Below are 19,757 nucleotides of genomic sequence, written 5' to 3' on the forward strand. Positions count from 1 at the left end.
GAACAGGGCCCAGAACGCTACCTTGAGGAACTCCAGCCTGCACAGGAAGAGGGGACCATTGATCTTTATAATTCAATCAGTAAGTAATGTAAAGATGGTGAGATATGTCTAGACTCTAGATGATAAGATGTCAATATGGGGAGAAATCGGGTGTAAATGTAAAGATGATAAGATATGGCAAGCTCTGAAATGTGCTACGATGTGGAGGAATCATTGTCATCGTCATCATCATCGTCATCATGATCATCGTTTTACGGCTGTTTCCATACTTGCATGTGTAAGTTGTGGTTCACCTTATGGCTGCTTTCCAGGCCGCACGATCCCTTGCAAGCCCTCTTGTTAGGCCTCTAACTCTAAGATCATCTCTCAGCAACACATCCCATGTTTTCCTCAGGCAGCCTCTCGCTCTCTTTCCATTCACATTCATATTTATACACCTCTTCACACAGCTGCCCACCACCATCGTTTCCACATGTCCGAACCACCTCAACCTACCCCGCCACATAACCTCACCAATGCTTTCTATACCTAACCTATCCCTTAATTCCACATTTGGTTTCCTATCCTTCAGCGTCGCATCACACATCCACCTCACCATTCTCATTTCATTTCGTTCACACCTCCATTCTTCCTCCTTTTTGATCACCCATGTTTCACTGCCATACAACATCACGCTTCTAACAAGCTGCACAAAGTTTTCCCTTAATTTGAAGAAAGGGTCCCTCAATGTAAACAGGGGTAACAACTCCTTAAACTTCCTCCAGCCACTTCTAATTCTTGCAATCACTGCTGCTTTTACACCACCACCTGCACGAATCATATCAACAAGGTAACAGAATTTATCTACACATTACAGAAATCAGCACAAGGTCATCAGCATACAGGAGTTCCCAAGGTAGGCCTCCTCTAAATTCCTGTGATATAGCTTCAAGAACCATGATGAACAGGATTGGATTCAAGACTGACCCCTGATGAACACCCACTTTCACTTCAAAATCCTCACTCTGTACTCCATTTACCCTCACAGAGGATTTTGGGCCATCATACATCGCCATGACTACCCTAACTAATCAATCCTCCACACGTAACTTTCTCATGGACCATTGTACCACTTCCTGAGGCACCCTATCAAACACCTTCTTCAAATCCACAAATATAAAGTAGAGTTGTTTATTCTTCCCCAGATATTTTTCCTGTAATTGCCTAACTATAAAAATTACCTCTCTCGTGCCCCTTCCTGGCATGCAACCAAATATTTGGCATCCTGGCCCCCTTTTTTGCAACTTTTTTTTCAACAAAATTTCGATTTTTTTTTTGCATTTCTACATGTTATAAGTGATTTCCAACAAAAAAAAAACAAGCCAAAATTATAATTGCGGCTGATTTTGGAACTTCAGGTGGATATACCCACGTAAAATCAATTTCTATCTCAAGGAATCTAGTTATGACGAATGAATTGAGTATGTAAAAGTTAAAAGTAAAAGGGAAAGTTGCAAACTATAACTCTGTGAGCACTGTTGATGTCAAATTGAATGAATAGGATATCAGGTTCACTTGAGTGACCTAGCAGTATTGGCGGCAGAGGTTTTGCACTCTACTGAGTGCTCCCCCTCTAGTTACACTCTGTCTTATCAATTTATCCATGACTCTCTCTCTCTACCACTTTCATTCCATGGTTCAGCAACTTCAGACCCCTATAGTTGCTCTGAACTAAGGCATCCCCCTTCCCTTTATAAATATTCACCATTACACTCTTCAACCAGTCATCTGGGACAGATGTCTCCCTTATAATTGCATTTATCAATTTAGTAATTAAATTCACTCCAATATCAGCAGATGCCTTCAGCATCTCGACAACAATACCAGTGATGCTCGCTGCTTTACCAACCTTCATTTCATCGATGGCTTTCTTCACCTATTCATTCTTTATCTCAGGTGGTGGGCCCTGCACCGGCTCTACTCCCTCCAGAATATCCCCGTTCCAAAGGAACTCCTCATTTAGCAGGTGCTCATCGTAATTCCTTCAAGCATTTCTAATCTCCCCATGGTCAACCAGTACATTTCCTACATCATCCTTCACACATTGTTCTCCTATGAGATCCTTATTTTGAATGATCATTTGCTTTGCTATCCAAAATATCTCCCCTCTACTATCTGCATTATTTATCACATCTGAAAGTGAATCCTGTACTCATTTTTTAGCCTTGTAAACTTCCCTTCTTGCACTACGCTTAGCCACTAAGTATTCCTTATCCTTATCCCTTCCTTTTTTCCTCCTTATCCCTTCCTTTTTTTTTTTCCAAATCCTAAACACTTTTCTTTTTTCTTGAATCGCCATATCCACCTCATAATTTCACCACCATGTAGCCTTATGTCGAGCTGGGTCTTTCGACCAGCCACATGTCTCATCAACACTTGTAGGAAATGGGGGTGATATTTTGGGAGGATGGTTAAATAGTCTTTTTCTTTTCTCCCAATCACTTCCATGTAAAATTGGGAGTGGGGAGAAGGGGAGGATGGTTATAAACTATTCCCAAATACCCCATTACTTGCATGTAAAATGATGAGGGGAGTATTTCTGACAACTCTCATTTTCCTACTCTTAATTTACAAGTAAAATAAAGGTCAAGGTGAAATTTTAAGAAGTCTCATCAATAAACTAATAGAGTGTAAGAGAACACAGGAGTTAAAATGTAGCAAGACACGCAAAACGGCAATTTGAAGATTGGTTCGAGGAAGAATCAGGCAAATCAGTCAGGTTTTTGATCGTATGAATTAAAATGACGGGGTTTTAAGAGAGATGTTGGACCAACTATGCGGCAATAGCAAGAGGGCAGCACGATGAGATGATTTGAATGAGTATTTTGCATTTCCACTTTCAAAGCAGATGGTAGGAACTACAGCAGAAGCAAAATCCAGCTTTCATGGAAGAGTCCATTTGTGATAATGTGAAATGTTCTTGAAATGGGTTTCTTTCTGCCGTGTTAAGCAAATCGTAGCGATGGTTGCCTGGGTCTCAAGGTCTATCGCAGGCTTGTCTCCATCTGCCCATCTCAAAAGCCATTTAAGAACTGAATGCATACGGCCTGTGTTAGTACCTGATGAAGGCTACTTTGCGGCTGAAATGATGGACTTTCTGAGCAGTTGTCTTTAAAAAAAAAAAAACTTAAGTTGGTTGTGTTTTTAAATTTTGCTCTCTGTGGTTCTCACAGTTTTGTTGACTTGCAAAGGTTTCCATAAATATGTTCTTCACATGATGTCATCTGTTCTCGACACGCCACACATTTTGTTAATAGCCTTCCTCTTGCATCTTATTCCTTTCTCCAAGCAAGCTGCCATCCTTTCTCTCCACACTTCTTCCTCACTCCCCATCATCCTTTCTCACTCATATCATCCTCACTTTTCTTCACTCAATCTATTTTATCTTCACACTTTACCTCCCCACCCCTTTTATGTATGTAGTGAATAAAAAGCCATGAACAATTAATTTTCTTGAATTTCTTTCTTGCAAGATATTACAAGATATTGAATATTGTTTTACTCTCACTTTGCAGGACATTGAATTTATTCGTGCTCAATACAACATTGAAGATTTTATTGATTTTGAGCAATATTTACCATCGGAGCATGCTTGCCTGCAGCACTTTGTCCTGAATCCTGCCTTTGTTCGCTTCAGGAAATATTACCTGCGGGAGCTTTTCCGGCTGTCAAACTCTTCCAGTTTTTACTACCGTGCCTATCCTCGATATTCCAATCACAATGTAAGTCTGCTGTTCATAAATGCATGTGTATTGCACTTGTTAGGGTACTAAGCCTTTCGGTCTGGGTAACCTATTGTTTTTCTTCTGTCTATGAGGGGTCCAAGCTTCCCAGGCCTGGGGAACCTATTGTTATAATTTAGATTGTTATTATTATTATTATTATTATTATTATTATTATTATTATTGTTGGGGTTCCATTTTGGGTGTTTACAGGCAACACATTACATTTTGGTTGAGAGTTAAAAGGGTGTACCTGCCATTTTGGGTGAGAGTTTATAGGGTGTACCTGCTATTTTGGGTGAGAGCTTATAGGGTGTACCTGCCATTTTGGGTGAGAGTTTATTGGGTGTACCTGCTATTTTGGTGAGAGTTTATAGGGTGTACCTGCCATTTTTGGGTGAGAGTTTATAGGGTGTACCTGCCATTTTGGGTGAGAGTTTATAGGGTGTACCTGCTATTTTGGGTGAGAGTTTATAGGGTGTACCTGCCATTTTGGGTGAGAGTTTATTGGGTGTACCTGCTATTTTGGTGAGAGTTTATAGGGTGTACCTGCCATTTTTGGGTGAGAGTTTATAGGGTGTACCTGCCATTTTGGGTGAGAGTTTATAGTGTGTACCTGCCATTTTGGGTGAGAGTTTATAGGGTGTACTTGCTATTTTGGGTGAGAATTTATAGGGTGTTTCTGCCATTTTTAGTTTGAGACTCCTTTGATTCCTGAATTAAATGTAAATAGATTATAAGGACTTTGCATATCTGTTATTTTTCTATTTTTGTTTCCACAAAGTCGAGGCTCATGGAGGAGATGGAACAATGAACAGATCAGGATCTAATAGACCAAATGGAAGAGTAGAAGGAAAGGAGGAAACATACCAACAGCAGGGATGAGGGACAAGTGGAGGGAGACTTGGACAAATGAGGGATGTAGTTAAGAAAGAGGGGTACAGGAGGATGCACGAGTTGGACAAGGATACAGAAGCAAACTCTCAGTAAGGAAAGAATGGAAACGTGGAAATAGGTGGGCATGGGAACTGGTTAATGGGAGGTCGAAAAGATCATGGTTTTTGATGGGCGTGATCTGAGATGGTGGTGAACAGCTGTCTTGAAGACCTTGAGGGAGGAATGAGATTGAAGAGAATGTGAAACTTGGTTTCACAGGTGGGGAAAAAGAGGAACGAATGAGTGGAGGTGACAGAAAGCATGTGTTTATAAAGTAAATGAAAAGCATTGAAATGAATTAAAAGCAATCAGCATGGGTTTACCAAAGGTAATTCCTGTTTACCAAATATTTTAGAGTTCTATGATGCAGTTTCTGATTGGGTGGATGAGGGAACGGCAGTGGACATAGTATATCTAGATTTAAGAAGGCATTTGATAAGGTACCACATCAGAGGTTGTTAGCCAAGGTGAGGGCTTGTGGAGTGGCTGGTCAGGTAGCTAATTGGATTGCATACTGGCTTTGTGATAGGAAGTAAAGTGTGGCTGTGAGTGGGAGGATGTCTTGCTGGGAGGATGTAAGGAGTGGAGTACCTCAGGGATCAGTACTCGGACCATTACTATTCATTATTTACATCAATGATTTGCATAGTGGGGTGAAGAGGAGGATTTCTAAATTTGCAGATGACACAAAGCTTGGAGGTAAGGTGGATAGCAGAGGGGGTGATGATCAAAGGGCGAAGGAGCTCCTTGTGAACCACCGGCCATCCATATCTAGCACCCAACTGTATAAATCATTGCTTTAAGAAGCAGATTGCTTGCTTGTGTGTTTGTAATAAACAATTGTTTGTTGTTACTTCCAATCTGTCTACGGAAACGCTGAGAGAAGCAGAAAAGCAGAAGCGAACGGAACAAGCTCGCACGAGCCAGGACGAAAAGAGCTCATGAGCAGAAGACTCAAAGATTGAGAAGGCTCGTGAGGGAAGGAAAAAAAGTGTGTGAGGGTAAAGGAAGGAAGGTTTCACGAGCAGGTGTTGTCAGGCTTGTGTGGAAAAAGAACACTCTTTCCACAAGCATCATCCTGCCCTCTCGGTCCTGTCAGCCACGAAGGACGAGGAGGGTGAACGGTGGCACCTCATCGACGGGGGCCTGAGGAGGAAGAATCTGAGGCAGAGGAGGGTGCGTTGCCTATATAGCTCGCATATCTGGGACGTTGAGAGAACTCACCTACTGGGCCTGGGCACCAGAAGTTGAGGCAGAGGAGGGCGAGTCACATATCGAGTCGCATATCTAGGACGTCGGAGAGGACTCACCTACTGGGTCTGTGCATCTCTCGGATGCAGCTGCATGTCCCCATCGTGTCACATCGCCACTGCCCATCTTCCCCATCCATTTTTCCTCCGCATTCTCTTGTATATTTATGTGAGGTGAGAGAGAGAAGGAAAGACTGCGTTCCTTTTCTCCATACGTCAATTTTATTTTATTTTCAAGTTCTTCTTGTGTTATTCTTCTTACCTGAGTGAATGGTGGAAAAGTCTTTTGTGTAAATAAGAATGGAGAGGAATACGTGTTATTTTTAAATCTGCTCTTATGTGCCTTTTTGCTTTCTTGCTTATAAATCCTTGCTTTTAAATGATTGTTTGCTTGTGTATTTGTAATAAATAATTGTTTGTTATTTCCAATCTGGCTCGGTTGTCTTTTCCTTTATTGGTCTGATGGTGCATAAGTATGGTTGGACTGGTTGTCCTTTTTGCTTTGATTGGTTGACCAATATTACCTCAATAATTTGCTTTGTCAGCCAGCACACACTAACTGTAACGCTCGGCAGTAATCCAAGTGTGTGCTGAGGGCTCGTGACCCTAATTAGCCGGCCGTCCACAGGTAAGGTATCACGCGAAGTAGAGTAACCCTGCCCGGATTGGCCGTGCCAATAGGCATTTGTGGTTGCATAGCAACCTGCCAGTGCGCGGAGTTATCTGTGCCCAGTGGCCTCAGGCCGAGCGTTTGGGAGGGACACAAGTGCTTCCCCTCATGGCAAGTCTCGAACTCTGGATCTGCAGCAGTATTATTCTCTGTTTTGCCTGATTTTTTTTATATTCAACTGGAAGGGGTACCTGGCATTGCCATGCAACACCTTTTCCTCCTCCCACCCCACCTTTTCCTCCTCCCACTCTAGTCCCTCTGGACTACCCCCCCTACCCCTTCCCATGCCTCCTCCCACCCCATCCCTTCCTCCTCCCACCCCATCCCTTCCTCCTCCCACCCCATGCCTTCCTCCTCCCACCCCAGTCCCTCCATACTCTCACCTCACCCATTCCATTGCCTCCACCTACTCCCCCTTCCCCTTCCTCCTCCCACCCCAGTCCCTCCATACTCCCACCCCACCCCTTCCACTGCCTCCTCCTACTCCCCCTTCCCCTCCCTCCTCCCACCCCACCCATTCCTCCTCCCACTCTATTCCCTGCCTCCTCCCACCCAATCCCTTCCTCCTCCCATGAGTCCCACCCCAGTCCCTCTGGACTCCCACCCCACCTCTTCCCCTGCCTCCTCCCACCCCATCCCTTCCTCCTCCCACCCCAGTCCCTCCATACTCTCACCTCACCCCTTCCATTGCCTCCACCTACTCGCCCCTTCCCCTTCCTCCTCCCACCCCAGTCCCTCCATACTCCCACCCCACCCCTTCCACTGCCTCCTCCTACTACTCCTTCCCCTCCCTCCTTCCACCCCAGCCATTTCTCCTCCCACCTCTTCCCCTGGCTCCTCCCACCCCACCCCTTCCACTGCCTCCTCCTACCCCACCTCTTCCCCGCCTCCTCCTATCCCAGTCCCTCTGGACTCCCACCGCACCTCTTCCACTGCCTCCTAACCCAACTCTTCCACTCCCTCCTCCCACCCCACCCATTCCTCTTCCTCCTACAGTCCCTCCGGACTCCCACCCCACCTCCTCCCTCCGTTAGTTGCCAAGTGCACTTGCTTGTGTTCAGATTCAAGTTCCTTGGCGAGCGCTCGCCAAGTAGCTATAGCATCAAGCAAGCACTCCATCAGAAACCGTTGATAAGGAATGGTTGGCTTGGCAAGCACTAGCGAACTGCTTGGTAACTAAACACACCCCTGGACATCTCAACAGCATACAGTACATACAAAACACCGACAAAAGGAGATTTTTCTTAAAATTAAAGACTTCAAATATTAATCATGACGATTTTCGTTGTACTGAAAACGTACCTTGTTCAGTTTTAAAATGTACATAAACTCAGAGGTGATGTTGAGTGTATGAAAGTGTGCATGGACATTTCATATAACTTTAAAGTGTACGTGTACTTCACTTGTTTAAAGTGTACATGAATATAATAAATATCTCTCTGGAATTTCCCCGGCCTCCTGACTAATTTAATTACGTAAGCAGGTATTTCACAACAAAGCCCATTTTAATGTTTATTTCCTTCACATAATATTCCACGTCCACCAGTTTGCTTATAATGCTTGAAAAGTTGGGCTAAAACCAAGTTTGTTTGTTTTTTCTTTTTGAATGAAAGACCTCTATTTTCTCTCCTCCACATCATGACAACGAACCTTCACTGGGCAGTCTATATTAGCCCGCTGCCATGATCGATGTGAATGAAACATGCATTACATCGTTTGAGTTGTAATCAAAATGTACCTTTGTTTCCTCGAAACGGTACCTTCATTTAACGATAGAAGACACATTGTTCAGTCTTCAAATGTACATTAGAGGCCTTTAAACAATCAGAGGCTTGAGATATGTGAAGTGAAAAAGATGGCGGCAATTTCTAGATGGCTGGAGGGGAAGGCATGGCCTGCAGCATCGGTGACGCTTACGACCCACAGACACCGACAGACAGACAGAGCCACACACCAACACACCCACAGGCACCAACTCAGCTTTATATATTAGATGTTGTTTTTCTTGTATTAATCATTACATTATTATTATTATAGTATTGCCTGCGAAATGATATGTGATTAATTAATTGGAATGATACATTGTACGTGGCTCTCGTTTTCTCAACTCCAAATTCTTTCTGCACAAGTTGTGGGTACTCCTGCTAGTCATAATTAAAAGGAAGATGATTTGTTGTACCAGCTACCAATATAGGTAGTGAGTGCTACTTTCACCGCATGACAAGTTTGGAGCTTCGGTGACGTCCTCGTTTGCTCCATTATGGTAAGAAAGATGTACACTGTTGATTTAAACAGCATACTTACAACCCTTTAATGCTTGGAATTTTTACCCATGTCATCCCAGCAGGGAAACATGAGGCACACTTTGAGCTCTGTACTGCACAGCTTAGTGCCTGTACGCCCTCGGCGGCAAGTGTGCTACCCACTGCAGGAGCTCGGCGCATTGGCACCATTGGCTAACATCATAACGAAGCAGGTGGGCAGCCATCAACATTCGTTCACATGAACATATTGTACCCTTTACTAACATAATGATGTGATTCACTGAAAGCAACTGCTAACAACAGGCTGTTGCTAAATGACCTTCAGGCCATTGGAGAGATCTGAGTTAAAAGAGGAATGCAGAGAGACGTGCTGCATGTTGTGCTTGGAATACCTGAGAATGAGGGCCCAAAGTTACAAAACAGGCCTAACTGCATGATAAGAATCAAAGCTAAGATGCCATCAGCAAAGCAAAGATTCGAACCGGATTCAGATTCGTCGGGTTCAATGTTGTGTCATTCGTCCAAGTGTTGCTGTTTTATCCCGTGCAATATTTCATGTTCATTCATTCGTTGTTTTGTGCAATTCATTTGTGTTGTCAAGGCTTCTTTCCCTCCGATAGAAAGGGTATCTTCTTTTGCTTTTCCTCAACACTATCCTCAATACTATTCCTCTCCTCGTTTAAAAAACACATCAAAACAAACAAACAAACTTTGTATTTCACTCCAAAACGATTCGATTTCCTTTGAATTTCCTTCTGCTCCTGGTTCTTCATTCCCCTCTGCTCTCTTCTCCAAACTGAATCTGCATTAAATATAAACACTTATTAAAAACAAAAAAAATCATTTACAGAACCCTTGTGTCTCCTTCATAAATGCTACACATGTTCTTCTTCTTCACCACGTTATATATTGTTACATACCACCTGAGAACAGATAGAAATGTACAGAGTGGTGTGGTCCGTGTACAAGTAGTTAGCCAATGTCGATGTAATTAAGTAGGAAATGTAACTGAAGGATTGTCTTGTTTAAATGTGCATCATACAGAGGATGGGGCGTCGTAGTAATTAAATACGGTTGAAGGTTTAGGCACTCATCCGTACATCCTCTTGGAATGTCCCCTGGGTGAGATGCCAAGGAAGGAGACATGAGAGAGAAGGGCAGAGTTTCTGGGTTTGAGAGAGAGGGCCAAGGAGAGTTGGGTTCGCAGTGAAAGAGGAGAAAGGAAAAAGTTTCCTCACCTGAGCAAGAAGTATTGCGTGCTCTGCTCGTCTCCCTGCTTCATCATCCTGCCTGCCTGATCATGTCCTGCATTCTCCCAATTCCTGCCTTCGCCATGGTCTATATTTGTCGTCCTGCTTGCCTGTTTGTCACCCCCCCCACTTTTCACCCCCCCTCTTTCACAAATCAAGACGCTCAGGGGGCTTACAGACACGAGCTGATATTCTCAAGGCTAGTGAAGGGCTCTCCTTGCTTGCGACTGCTGTGGGTTTCTCAATAAGGGATTCAGGGTCGGGAAGGAGTTCAGGTACATTGATGGGTGAAAAGCTTTCATGAGGAAACACCTCAGTTTCAAACGCAGGTGGTGTTGATACAGGAGTCGGTGACAAAGGCACTTGCGCCGGTTCATTGTTTGGCTCCCCATGACGTAACTTGAGTTGGTCAACATGTTTACGCATACATCTACCATCACACAATGTCACAAGAAACATCATTTCACCGATGTTATCGATAATGATGCCAGGTAACCACTTGGTTCCACATCCGGATTTCAACACATATGCAGAACCGTTGATCTGGAAGTTGCGGTACACAGACGTTTGATCGTGATTACGTTTCTGTTGATACTTATTCTCGACGTAGACCGTTACATCCGGGTACACCAATGATAACCGTGTTGTTAATTCACGACCCATCAGTAGCTTGGCAGGTGAGCGACCGATGGTTTGATGTGGTCTGGTGCGGTAGTTGAGCAAGACGAGATTGAATGGAGCCTTCCTTGACGCAGCTGAGACCATTCTTGATGATCTCAACAGCACATTTGGCTTGACCATTACTGGCGGGTTTGTCGGGGGCAGATGTGTAGTGCTTAATGCCATTCATTTTACATAAGTTCTGAAACTCTGAACTCGTAAATGACAATCCTTTATTGGATACAATGGAGTTTGGAATACCATGTTGCGCGAACATGGTACGTAGAGCTTCAATTGTTACAGCAGAGGATGAGGATGGCACCACGAGAGCTTCAACTCATTTGGAGTGGGAATCAACGATGATAAGGAAAAGTCTCTCTTGAAATGGACCAGCATGGGTCGATGTGTAGTCTGGACCATGGTCTTGATGGCCATGACCACATGGCCAATGGAGACTGTGGCAGTGTCTTGGCATGGGCTTAACAAGTGCAACAATTGCATGCACTGGACTCAATGTCACCGTCCAAACCAGGCCACCAAACATGGGCTCGGGCAAAAGTTTTCATGGTGACTATGCCTGGATGAGCATTGTGGAGTTCACTGGTAATTTTCCCACAGACTTTCGGTGGAATTATCACTTGGCTACCCTAAAGCAGGCAGTCTGCATCAATAGAGAGCCCATCCTTCTGGATGATGTACAGTTTCACCCCTTTCGGTGGTGATGCCCAATTTCCTGACATAACACAGCGTTTAATTTGACAAATCTGTATTGCTATTGGTAGCACAAGCAATCTGCTTAGCAGTTATGGGTGCCTCATCATGAATGACGTGACGTTAGCCATGAGATGAATGATATCGCCAGATTGTGGAGGTTCAGGGATGGCTACGGGAAGCGGCAAGCGACTGAGCATGTCGGCACAGTACGTTTCCTTACCCATGCGGTAAACCAATGAATAGTCATAACCGGTAAGGGTCAACGCCAAACGTTATACACGACCTGATGATGTGGGCAGAATGGCTCTGGTTTCTTCCAGGAGACCTAACAAAGATTTGTGATCAGTCTCAATGGTAACATGTCTTTCAAAAACATATTGGTGCATCTTTAAGGTGTCTCAGATACACGATAATGCCTCTCTTTCTACTTGAGCATCGCGACGATCATCGTATCCGGTCGCGGTAGGAAGATATTGGTTCTGGTACACACAGGAGCAAATGATGTCAGGAAAGTTTATTCGGAGGTTTTCAAAAATATGTAGAGGATATTGGGTAAGCAGCTGAAAGAAAAGGTTGTGAGGTCATGTTTTCTGAGATTCTCCCAAGATTAGAAAATGGAATAGAAATTATAAGAACAGAGCGATAGAGAAAAGAGCAGCACTTTATTTCTTAAAGGGGCAGCACAGCGTAACCTAACTTGTGACAGCCTATTGAGGACTTCGTTTCAGTTCTTAAGGTGTTCATGTTGTGACTTGCCAGTCACTAGTATGTTGGCCTGGAAGATGACTGTCTTTGGTAGAGTTTTCAATGATGTCTCCATCTTGTGTTAGAAGATTGGTGAAGCAGAGCGTATGCCAAATGGGCATCTGTTGTCCATGTCGAGTCCTCGATGAGTGTTGATGCATGTATAGGGCTTGGAATCATCATCCAGTTCCATTTGAGCATAGGCATTGGTCAAGTCAAGCTTAGTGAATGTCTTGCCACCCATGGGAGTGGTGAACAGATTCTCTGCTTTGGGCAAAGGGGAGCCATCTAGCTTTGAATAGCGGTTGATCATTGTTTTGTAGTGCCCACAAATGTGCACTGTTCCCTCTGCTTTGAGGTTTGGAATGATAGGTGCAGGCTGTGCTCTGTGACCTTTGTCCGCTGTATCAGGGTTCACCCCAATGTGATAAGCAGGAGACAAGTTAGAACTTCGACTTGGATCGAGAACAATGACACTTCAATTGTCCCCACTTACCACAGTTGTCACAGGTATAATTCCTGTACCGACATTGGCAAGCTTGATGGTTACCACCACAATGCCAACAAGTTACCCCAACCTTCCGAGTAGATTCAGAAATGTCAGGAGGTGGAGATGAATTTGGTGGCTTGCTGAAACACTTTTGCTTGCAGCCAAAGGTGACCTTGTGAACCGATGGGTCCTGCTGAATAACTTTTGACTTATTAGAGATCACACGTCGACTCTCTGCAGTTTGCATACACACAGTGGCTATTGCCATGACTTTCGTCAAATTGGGGTCGGATTCAGGAAGGAGTTTCTGCAGAATTGAGTCGTCATTGATGCTGATCATAACAAAATCACGTAACATCTCTTTGAGTTTATCTGGAAACTCACAATGTTCGGCGAGTCGGTGTAAATCAGCCACAAACTCGGATGGTGACTGACCATCTTGATGATGGTGGGTATAAAATTTATATCTCGAGACCATCTTACCCGGTTTAGGGTGATCATGTCTTTTCACGAGATTGATGAGCTCTTCATATGACTTGTCAGAAGGTTTGGCTTGGGCAAGAAGATCTTTGATGGGGCTGTACGTCGGGGCGCCGCATTCGGTCAGTAATACAGCTCGCCGCCTTTCAGCGTCCTCATCGGTGTCCATTTTGTTTGCCACGAAGTACTGCTTCAGACGATTGGTCTCATCTTCCCAATCGTGCCCCACTGCGTATTCACGCAATGTGCCGATGCACGAAGAAATCCTCGTCACCACTGTCATGTACTCATTGGACAGGGATGAAGGCTCTGAAGTGCAAACAACAGGTTTAATTCAGACACAGGCACAACACAACACAGCACAGCCTCAGAACATGGGTGGGACACATGACTGCTTAAACATGCTCCAGTGCACCCATGTATACGTGCATTATTATAACTACTGATACATCTCAACAATGAAGAGGCACATGCCCACCTGCAGCAATACCATGAAAATGTCCACTCTTGGAAAGACTGAAAAATTTCATGAAATATATTGTTGCGGAAATGGCCCTTAGTGTGTTACTAAATATAGGATTAGCCCAGATCCCCCATTAAATGCATGTTTAGCCAGGTTGTTCGGTAAATGGACGCTACATGTGTGTCGGGAGGTGTAAGAGGTTGTTTATTGTTCGTACAGTGGTGGTGGACCGAGAGGTTCTTCTTCTTCCTTCCTCTCTCCGGACAATAGTCCCCGCCCAGCTCTGAGAGGGCGATTGGCCAAGAGAAAGAAGTAAAACTGAAGAGAGGAGCCAGTGGGCTTCCAGATGAGCGAGAAAAGGAAAGGCAGGGTGAATCTGCCGGGAGAGAAACTGAATCTGAGCGCGCCGAGTCTGCAATCGGCAGTGGTGAAACTGAGCGCCGAGGTGGGGTGCGATCGGCTTTCGTGATGAGCACATCGACAGGTTCATCCGGAGTCCAGTGACTGAGCCTCTGACTGTCCCTACTCACCTCATGGCTCGCCGACGTCTTGGAATCCCATGGACCCAGCCTGCGAAGCCCAACACCTCAATTTGGCCAGGTCTGGTGAACAGGCCAGGCCTGGACTTGTATACTGGACCTTGTGAGAAACCAGCTGAAACCCACCATCGATCTGACGGACTTGTGCCGACGACCTTATGTGAGGTCAGAACGCACTGGGGAGGGCGTGCGCAAGCGGTGCCGGGAGAAGGAGGACGAGCGCCATTTTGCCACGCGGCATGTTTGAGCTTTGGTGCTCGAATCCGTGGATATCAGCTTGTCACGAGCCACATTCGTGCCTTTGACACTTTTCCTCTGGGTCCAGGAAACATCACCAAGTACTCTGTGTCTTGTCTGCATGCTGTCCATGTCTTGTCTGCATGTCGTTTAAGGTTTATCTCGTTAGAGTTCCTGTCGAAACCCGTAATCCGTAGCTCCCGAGTTAAGAACGGGTAATAGATTAATTATAACATTGTCGTGAATGCTTTGCTTGTGTTGTGTTTCCCCGATGTGTCCCCAATAAATTTGTCTGATTCGTATGAAGTTGCCGCTTTGAATTAATTCGTGCCGCGCCGAACGATCCGCTCAATTTCGATATAACGACCAAAATGGTTACAGACTGGCAGAATTCGCTCGGTCTCTGACAAAACCAGTCAGTAACCGGGGTCTATTTCCCCAACTGGTAAGGTCCAGTGGCACGTTGGTATCGCAATTCGAGACGCGTGACCCGAGGCCTGTGCCGAACCAGCCAGCGTTATAACCCCGGAGACGGCGGTGGTCAGGGTGGTGCCAAATCTGTAACATTTGGCTGTCGAGAGTAGAGTGCGAAAACCCAAAGTGGTTACGGACAGTGATTGACGCACTCGTCCAAAGCACTCCCCGAACCCCGTATCCTTAAATATATATATGTATATATATATGTATATATATATATATATATATATATATATATATATATATATATATATATACATATATATACATATACATATATATACACATATATACATACATATATATATATATATATATATATATATATATATATATATATATATATATATATATGCCTGGTGTTGGCGCAGTGGTTAGGGCAGCAGCTTGGGATCCAAAAGGTCCTGAGTTCAAGCCCCGTTGGGCCACTGAATTAATACACCAGGGGGTTGACTCAGCCTGTCATCCTTCCGAGGTCGGCGAAATGAGTAGCAGTGTACTGGGCCGGTGTATACCCCGGTTAAAATAGCTGTACCATATCCCTGTGTCGTAAGAGGCGACCAGGGTTGCGTCAGGAAGGGCATCCGGAGTAAAACATGTGCCAAATCACGATGCGGATCATACGGATGATCCACTGTGGCGACCCCTAACGGGAGCAGCCGAAAGAAGAAGATATATATATATATATATATATATATATATATATATATATATATATATATATATATATATATATATATATATATATATATACACATGGCTTGTAGCAAGGTATTATGTACACATTTAGGACATGGGGGACCAAAAAATGAAAGTCATTGTATGATTAAGTTTTGCATATCATTTGTTAGCCAACATCATGTGGATTCAGGATCTATTTGAGCAGAGCTTAATTCTTCCTCTTTCTATTACTCTGACAGGGTCAAAGTTGGTTATCAATTATCTGTATCAAGGAACCACTCATATCATTCTAAAATTGGTCTGATGGCTTAGATATGTATTATACACGAATTGGAAACCACATATATGGAGAATATTTGGTTTACCTGATATTTGACCTTGAGCAAAGAGGTCAAGGTCATATGAAATTAACAAATTGATCAGTGTTCATTCAGGTCATAAATATATATGCACATAAACTTAACCATAGAAATACATGCTGTGATGAACCAAACTAACATCTTAGGATTAAAAGTGCAGATTTCTTTAAAACGTTACAGACTTCCTAACGACCTTTGATGTTCTGTGTACTGAACCCAAACTGGCCTTTGGTATTGATTTTTATATCATAGGGCCATCTTGGTAAACTTATTCTATGGTTATAAAATCAAGCTTATCGCAACCAGTAATTTTGTAGCAGCTTGGTAAATGCAATTTGTTACGTACTTCCTAACATTTTTGACCCAATCATGGAAGTGAACCAAAAAACTGGTATGTCGTAATGATCCATGTTGAAACTTGCCATTTTAAATCATCACTTTATGCAGAAGTAAATTGCTATTTAAGATGTTCTATCAGATGCATTTCAAATTTCTGGAATAAGATTTTGTAAGCTTCACTATGACTGGGGGAAATTTTGCAAAATCTGAGATTTTACACATTTGAAGGTGCTAAGATATGCAGAAGGTCATAAGAAATGTACTGTTTCGAGGAATTGTTCTATACTTATGTATAATGATATATATCAAACAAAAAATTCATTTTCAACAATTGTGGACAACATATTCAATCATACATGGAACCCATTTCTAAAAAATGAGCAATAAAAATGGAAAAAATAGCCGATGTTTGGATAAAAAAACATACTTTGTAAGCAACTATATCCATCGGACCCATAGCTAAGTATACATTTTCTGAAAGCACAGACATTTGGCTATTATATAACATTAAGATTGTTTATCTTATTAAAACTGGGTTCAATTTCTAAGCTTTCTCCTCATTTAGGACCACAGTATACACAATACCATGCTACAAGCCACATTTATATACATATTGTTGTAGATTTCTGCCGGCCGGCGTGCGAACGACCGCGTCAAACCAATAGCGGTCGCTTCGCCCACCGAACGGACAATCCAGTCGTGACTTTCTGGAACAACGCCAGAAACCAGTCACGGGTGGGTTTTTAATCCCACCACGGCCCAGTCCATATTCTACCTGTGCAAAATAGGGTCAATCGCCGAATATCGATATACCTAAGTACCCGCGCGGGTAACCTACCGAGGGACCGTACCTCGGCGAAGGCCTGCTTGGACACGAACCGCTTCAGCGGTCCGTTCCATTCTGGGATAACCGAGTGGGTATTATCGCCAGACCTCGCCGGACCCGATTCTATTTATCGGCTATTTTAAAAACCAACTATATTCCGAGTGCAAGATGGGGCAGTTCGATGAGGGAATGGACGCAACGAACAGGTTTACATTCACACAAGGACATTTATTATAATAAAGCACGTATGCAATTAAACAAGGCAAAACATGTATGCAATTAAACAAGCAACAAAAGCACGACAAAAGAACTACAACCGTCTACTTATTATGTACAGTCACTTGCACTTAACAGCAGTTCCTACTTATTAGACGGGCCCACGGACACACGTACGCACACACACACACACACCCAAGAAATGGTGGCAGAGGCCTTTAATAACGAGCTCCAGCTCGGAGGACAGGTGAGCTGAAACCCAGATCCTATCTCGAACCTCTCCACCTCGTGTGGTCTTCAAGTTGTTTGGACCCGGGCTCCAGCGAGAGCGAGCTGGATCCAATCGCCGAGCCTCAATCCTTCCCGATCTCCCGTGAATCCTCCCGCACTTATCAACACGTGCTGGTGAGACGAGGCACCGAACCTTCCCGTCGATGCGTCGCTTTCCCGAAGAACCACCTCCACGAAGAGGTCGATGAGTCGAACCAAGCCGGGAACCAAAATGGAGAACAAAGAGCTCCACGAACCGAGAAGAAGAAGCCACCACTCGCAGCTCGAGCCGAGCGACCGGCTTAACTTCCTTCCAAACAGGGCAGCTTGAAACAAAAAGCTCTCCCGAGCCAAGCAGAAGCCGAAGCTCATGAAACCATCAAAGCAAAAAGCCTCCAAAAAGCCTCCTCCCGAGTCATGCCTCAGCCGAAGCTCACGAAGCCAGCCAAAGCAAAAAGCTTCCAAAGGCCTCAACCCTAACCCAAGCCAAACAGGACCCAAAGGTCTCTGAAAGGCTACTCTCTACTCCCTTCTCCAACTCTGCCCCACGAACTCTGCCCCAACACCAACAAAGACAAGATCTCTTCCTTATCCTCTTCCGCCCTCCCCCCACTCCCGGCGTGACTCATGACTCATGCCCTCGTGCTCCATCCCCCGCTAAGCCACGGGTGGGAGGGAGTTGTTGACATCATGAGTCACGGGACGGCAGGGTTCTTCTTGCTCTTCGGAGAAGAAGGGGAGGGATGTCTCTATTGTTCGTTCCCCAACTATTAAATCGATCCGCAGCACATCTAATCGATTTCTGAACATTTAAACAATGGAAGATGAGCTACTTGGGAACAAGCACTTATCGACATAGCTGACGAAAGGAACCTGTATGTTGTGTGCAATCGAATTCCAAATTCGCAACACTATCCCCTCCCCTTTTTACAGACTCGTCCCGAGTCGTCAAATTTTCGTGTGACCAGCATGTGGAAGTTTTCCCCTCGTACGTTCTACCTTCGGATCCCTGAGTGTGACATTTCTTTTTACGTGTCACAAAAATAAATAACCTAATGCGCTGCGTAACTAACTAAACAAACTCTCAGACTCATTCGGACAACTTAACTAAAATTGCCGGCGCTAAAACAAACATCCAGGTGGGATTCCACGTATTTACAATTTTCACTCAACTTATCCATTACTTAACCATGGCCCAGGACTTGTGATCTGTGAAAGGGGAGAAGGTAAAAGTCATTTCAATGTTCATTGATGCAGGGGAATGGATGGAGATGGTCGCAAAACACAAATGAGCATGATGGATGCACGGGCTGCCTGCAGGGCAGTCCTTGCAAAACTGGATGGTCCTGGCGCACATGGCGATGGATGGACACGGGCAAACACAAACAAGGGCGAGCAGGCATGGGGTCATGGCAGCGGCAGGCAAAAGAGGCATGGCAAGGCAAGTCCATGCAGAACAGGCGGCTGCAGCACAACAGGCCGGCAGGTGAAGCTGGCCGGCCTCTGGTGTGGTTCCATCAGGTCTGGAGGGAGTGCGTTGGTGCTGTCCGCTTTGAAGGCGGGCTCGGACTGAGGCTACTGTCTCCCCCCACTCTATCGCCTTTGCCTGTCGCTGTGCATACCCACTCCCTCAATTTTCCACACATACAACAAAATTTTGCCCCTCTTTATTTTTATTCTTTTTATTTCCCTTTTATAATTGTCTCCCTAACCGCCTTTATCGTCTTTGTCTGGCTTAACTATCCTGTCAACCTTGCCTACTCCCAACCCCTATGTTCCCTCTCTGGAGGGGAATAGGGAGAGAATAGCGTCCTGTCTCAAGGCCCAACAAAGCCTCAGAATGGCCTCCTCAGAGTTCAGCGATCTACCAAGGTGGATCCTGCGGCCGACAACGAGCGAAGGGATGGATGGTGCGAAGGGGTACATCTATCTACCCTCACATTTATTACACCTGAAACTACCCCGGGGCTTTCCAAAAACCATCACATTTTAAAACTATCGGTTCTACAAACCATGATTCCTGTCACCTGTGTTGGTGTCAATTATAAATTTGGGCCTTGCCCTCAAATTTTCATTCGTGCCCTCGCACTATTTCCTGGCTGGGCAGCGTGGCTCAACTGGCAGGAACTCC

At 44.6% G+C, this 19,757-nt stretch overlaps 1 protein-coding gene and 1 long non-coding RNA gene across 5 annotated transcripts in view; one reads left to right on the forward strand and one right to left on the reverse strand.

Annotated features, from left to right (window-relative positions):
- Positions 1–19,757, forward strand: part of CFAP61 (cilia and flagella associated protein 61) — a 256,962-nt gene that overhangs the window by 148,859 nt on the left and 88,346 nt on the right. For 3 of the 4 annotated variants that reach the window (XM_085887234.1, XM_085887231.1, XM_085887233.1), the window contains 2 exons: positions 3,555–3,761; positions 8,962–9,093. In XM_085887234.1, coding sequence (XP_085743360.1) covers positions 3,555–3,761; positions 8,962–9,093 — 339 coding nt within the window. The remainder of the gene's footprint in view (positions 1–3,554; positions 3,762–8,961; positions 9,094–19,757) is intronic. The other variant, XM_085887232.1, reaches the window with a different exon arrangement.
- LOC147022549 (uncharacterized) overlaps positions 12,024–19,757 on the reverse strand; it is a 50,890-nt gene continuing 43,156 nt past the window's right edge. The window contains exon 3 of the long non-coding RNA XR_015059780.1: positions 12,024–13,528. This is a non-coding gene — a long non-coding RNA (uncharacterized LOC147022549). The remainder of the gene's footprint in view (positions 13,529–19,757) is intronic.

The sequence above is a fragment of the Eptatretus burgeri genome, chromosome 7, assembly GCF_056783735.1.
Source record: "Eptatretus burgeri isolate ZD-2024b chromosome 7, Ebu_testis_v1, whole genome shotgun sequence".
NCBI lineage: Eukaryota > Metazoa > Chordata > Myxini > Myxiniformes > Myxinidae > Eptatretus > Eptatretus burgeri.